This window comes from Stenella coeruleoalba, assembly GCF_951394435.1.
Source record: "Stenella coeruleoalba genome assembly, chromosome: 14".
Taxonomy (NCBI): Eukaryota; Metazoa; Chordata; class Mammalia; order Artiodactyla; family Delphinidae; genus Stenella; species Stenella coeruleoalba.
The window spans coordinates 10,494,807-10,499,897 of record NC_137160.1 but is presented as its reverse complement, the minus strand read 5'-3'; the positions used below and the strand labels follow the sequence as shown (position 1 = coordinate 10,499,897).

Genomic DNA, 5,091 nt, shown 5'->3' with positions numbered 1-5,091 from the left:
AAGGGGATCACAAAGCCCAGCTATAGATAACAGCTGAAATAAAGACTTGTCAGAGTAATAGAAGAGATAAAAATGCCTAACCTGAAAGAATACAAGAAGTCGAATAGGGTCAGAGTTGGGGAGAAATATGATGTGCCCAAGGACAAGTACATTTGCATATTAATTTCAAAAACATTATTTCAAACAGCTGCCCAAGTTAAGTATTTTCAAGTTAAGATATGAAGCATGGTTTAATAGGCTGCAAATCTCTGTAGCTTGTATAATTCAGTTAACTTTTTCTTGTGTATATGTCAAGTCTTGGTTTCTCTAGTTCAATTCAGTCCTGATTTTTCTGGGATATTTTCTCCACAATATTAGGTACTGAATTATTTCTTCTGCCATTTCTGCAGTATTTTTAAAGCAAATGGTTAAAATCTTTTATCTTGAGTTTTATTTTTCTTTGTGATTTCCTCATTTGTTGGGTACATTCAATTTTGGGTACATTTCTCAAGCATTTAATACCAGGATATTTTACATGCATGTCAACAATCTATGAAATACTAAAATCAGTTTTGGATACGACACTAAAAATAAAAACTTGAAAGAAATCTTCATTTCATCAGAGTTATAATGAACAACTTTTATTTATTTATTTTTAAAATTATAATAGAGATTTATTTAAAGTAATACATTTACAGCCCAGATAGTTCTACATTGTACATTTCAGGTTTAACCAACTTCATAAAAATACTTTACGATAGCTGCATCCAGATTTAGAATACATGATTTTTTTTTTGCCCATTCTTCTCTCTCTTTTCTTTCCCGAATAACCTCTTTCAGATGTGGTTCAAGGTAGAATTTATCCTCCTCATATTTTGTCCACTGCTCTTTAGGCAAGATCTGCTGCCTCACGGTCAGGTCCAGGGCTCTCTTAATGCGAAACACCCTGTCATTATAAAGGTTCTCAGGAAGTCTTCTTATGGCTTCTTTTACATCGTCATTCTCATATATTGTATCATCTCGCATTAAGCCCAGTTTATTGAACCTGGCAGCATTGTAATACCATTTTCGAATACCCTGCAGCCATTTGCTTGATGCTGCAACGGCAGGCCTACCCGCCATTTTAACCCGAGACAGAAGCGTTGCCTGCTGGGTAAGTCCTAGAGGTCACGCAAGGCACAATGCGCAGGCGTGTTAAGTCAACGTCGCGAGGAGGGGCGGGGGTTGGAGAGAGAGAGAGAGAGAGAGAGAGAGAGAGAACGAGAGAACGTGCAGGTGCAATTCTGGCGGCCGGCATGAACAACTTTTAAAATTAAGGTTAGCTGGGATAATGAATTTCCTGGAAAATAACCGATTTTAATCCTTCCCCTCCACCAAGGTGCATAACCTATTTCTTTTCTTTCTCAGGTAATTAGTTAAGGTATTAATTTTTTTGTTTGGAGTTATGCTTGAACATAGATAGATAGACCTTCAATCTGGTAGCATTCCCATGACTTGAGGTGGCAAGCATAAAATATTTTTATGTTAGCTGTTTTTAGTCTGTGGTGTTATTTAAAATTTAAAACAATAGCACTTAATAGTTCGAAAAAAGAAAAGTAGATGTTAAATTTTTACTGTAAATAAAGAAATGCTTTACTATTATTTTATCCAAATTATTTAATTTATTTTTTTAACATCTTTATTGGAGTATAATAGCTTTACAATGGTGTGTTGGTTTCTGCTTTATAACAAAGTGAATCAGTTATACATATGTTACCATATCTCTTCCCTCTTGCGTCTCCCTCCCTCCCACCCTCCCTATACCACCCCTCTAGGTGGTCACAAACCACAGAGCTGATCTCTGTGTGCTATGCGGCTGCTTCCCACTAGCTACCTATTTTACGTTTGGTAGTGTATATATGTCCAAGCCACTCTCTCACTTTGTCACAGCTTACCCTTTCCCCTCCCCATATCCTCAAGTCCATTCTCTAGTAGGTCTGTGTCTTTATTCCCGTCTTACCCCTAGGTTATTCATTTTATTTTGCTTAGATTCCATATATATGTGTTAGCATACGGTATTTGTCTTTCTCATTCTGACTTACTTCACTCTGTATGACAGACTCTAGATCCATCCACCTCACTACAAATAACTCAATTTCGTTTCTTTATATGGCTGAGTAATATTCCATTGTATATATGTGCCACATCTTCTTTATCCATTCTTCCGATGATGGACACTTAGGTTGTTTCCATCTTCGGGCTATTATAAATAGAGCTGCAATGAACATTTTGGTACATGACTCTTTTTGAATTATGGTTTTCTCAGGGTATATGCCCAGTAGTGGGATTGCTGGGTCATATGGTAGTTCTATTTGTAGTTTTTTAAGGAACCTCCATACTGTTCTCCACAGTGGCTGTATCAATTTACATTCCCACCAACAGTGCAAGAGGGTTTCCTTTTCTGCACACCCTCTCCAGCATTTATTATTTCTAGATTTTTTGATGATGGCCATTCTGACTGGTGTGAGATGATATCTCATTGTAGTTTTGATTTGCATTTCTCTAACGATTAATGATGTTGAGCATTCTTTCATGTGTTTGTTGGCAATCTGTATATCTTCTTTGGAGAAATGTCTATTTAGGTCTTCTGCCCATTTTTGGACTGGGTTGTTTGATTTTTTGTTATTGAGCTGCATGAGCAGCACGTAAATTTTGGAGATAATCTTTGTCAGTTGCTTCATTTACAAATATTTTCTCCCATTCTGAGGGTTGTCTTTTGGTCTTGTTTATGGTTTCCTTTGCTGTGCAAAAGCTTTGAAGCTTCATTAAGTCCCATTTGTTTATTTTTGTTTTTATTTCCATTTCTCTAGGAGTAGGTCAAAAAGGATCTTGCTGTGATTTATGTCATAGTGTTCTGCCTATGTTTTCCTCTAACAGTTTGATAGTTTCTGGCCTTACATTTAGGTTTTAATACATTTTGAGCTTATTTTTGTGTATGGTGTTAGGGAATGTTCTAATCTCATAATTTTACATGTACTTGTCCAGTTTTCCCAGTACCACTTATTGAAGAGGCTGTCTTTTCTCCACTGTGTATTCTTGCCTCCTTTATCAAAGATAAGGTGACCATATGTGCGTGAGTTTACCTCTGGGTTTTCTATCCTGTTCCATTGATCTATATTTCTGTTTTTGTGCCAGTACCATACTGTCTTGATTACTGTAGCTTTCTAGTATAGTCTGAAGTCAGGGAGCCTGATTCCTCCAGCTCCGTTTTTCATTCTCAAGATTGCTTTGGCTATTCGGGGTGTTTTGTGTTTCCATACAAATTGTGAAATTTTTTGTTCTAGTCCTGTGAAAAATGCCAGTGGTAGTTTGATAGGGATTGCATTGAATATGTAGATTGCTTTGGGTAGTAGAGTCATTTTCACAATGTTGATTCTTCCAATCCAAGAACATGGTATATCTCTCCATCTATTTGTATCATCTTGAATTTCTTTCATCAGTGTCTTATAATTTTCTGCATACAGGTCTTTTGTCTCCTTAGGAAGATTTATTCCTAGATATTTTATTCTTTTTGTTGCAATGGTAAATGGGAGTGTTTTCTTGATTTCACTTTCAGATTTTTTGTCATTAGTGTATAGGAATGCCAGAGATTTCTGTGCATTGATTTTGTATCCTGCTACTTTACCAACTTCATTGATTAGCTCTAGTAGTTTTCTGGTAGCATCCTTAGGATTCTCTATGTATAGTATCATGTCATCTGAAAACAGTGACAGCTTTACTTCTCCTTTTCTGATTTGGATTCCTTTTATTTCCTTTTCTTCTCTGATTGCTGTGGCTAAAATTTCCAAAACTATGTTGAATAAGAGTGGTGAGAGTGGGCAACCTTGTCTTGTTGCTATAAACTTCCCCCTTAGAACTGCTTTTGCTGCATCCCATAGGTTTTGGGTCATCGTGTCTCCATTGTCATTTGTTTCTAGGTATTTTTTGATTTCCTCTTTGATTTCTTCAGTGATCACTTCATTATTAAGTAGTGTATTGTTTAGCCTCCATGTGTTTGTATTTTTACAGATCTTTTCCTGTAATTGATATCTAGTCTCATGGCGTTGTGGTCAGAAAAGATACTTGATAAAATTTCAATTTTCTTAAATTTACCAAGGGTTGATTTGTGACCCAAGATATGATCTATCCTGGAGAATGTTCCATGAGCACTTGAGAAAAATGTGTGTTCTGTTGTTTTTGGATGGAATGTCTTATAAATATCAATTAAGTCCATCTTGTTTAGTGTATCATTTAAAGCTTGTGTTTCCTTATTTATTTTCATTTCGGATGATCTGTCCATTGGTGAAAGTGGGGTGTTAAAGTCCCCTACTATGAATGCGTTACACTTTTTTTTTGTTTTTTTGCTTTACACGGGCCACTCACACTTGTGGCCTCTCCCGTGGTGGAGCACAGGCTCTGGACGCGCAGGATCAGGGGCCATGGCTCACGGGCCCAGCCACTCCACGGCATGTGGGATCTTCCCAGACTGGGGCACGAACCCATGTCCCCTGCATCAGCAGGCCAACTCTCAACCACTGCGCCACCAGGAAAGCCCTGTGTTACACTTTTTTGGTCTATTTCCCCTTTTATGGCTGTTATTTCCCTTTTTATGGCTGTTAGTATTTGCCATATATATTTTTTTTCTTTTCTTTTTTTTTTTTTTTTGCGGTGCGCGGGCCTCTCACTGTTGTGGCCTCTCCCATTGCAGAGCACAGGCTCTGGACGTGCAGGCTCAGTGGCCATGGCTCACAGACCCAATTGCTCCGTGGCATGTGGGATCCTCCCGGACCGGAGCACAAACCCGTGTCCCCAGCATCGGCAGGCATACTCTCAACCAATGCACCACCAGGGAAGCCCCTGCCTTATATATTGAGGTGCTCCTATGTTGGGTGCATAAATGTTTACAATTGTTATATCTTCTTCTTGGATCGATCCCTTGATCATTATGTAGTGTCCTTCTTTGTCTCTTGTAATAGTCTATTTTAAAGTCTATTTCATCTGATATAAGAATTACTATTCCAGCTTCCTTTTGATTTCCATTTGCATGGAATATCTTTTTCCACCCCGTCACTTCAGTCTGTATGTGTCCCTAGG

General features: G+C 37.9%; 1 protein-coding gene across 1 annotated transcript; it reads right to left on the bottom strand.

Moving 5' to 3' along the window:
* Positions 1–708: 708 nt before the first annotated feature.
* LOC307196962 (cytochrome b-c1 complex subunit 7-like) lies at positions 709–1,101 on the bottom strand (the record flags this gene model as incomplete). The annotated part of the gene is made up of 1 exon (XM_079942443.1): positions 709–1,101. One exon carries the CDS (start codon positions 1,099–1,101, stop codon positions 709–711), a length of 393 nt encoding a protein of 130 aa, XP_079798569.1.
* Positions 1,102–5,091: the final 3,990 nt, after the last annotated feature.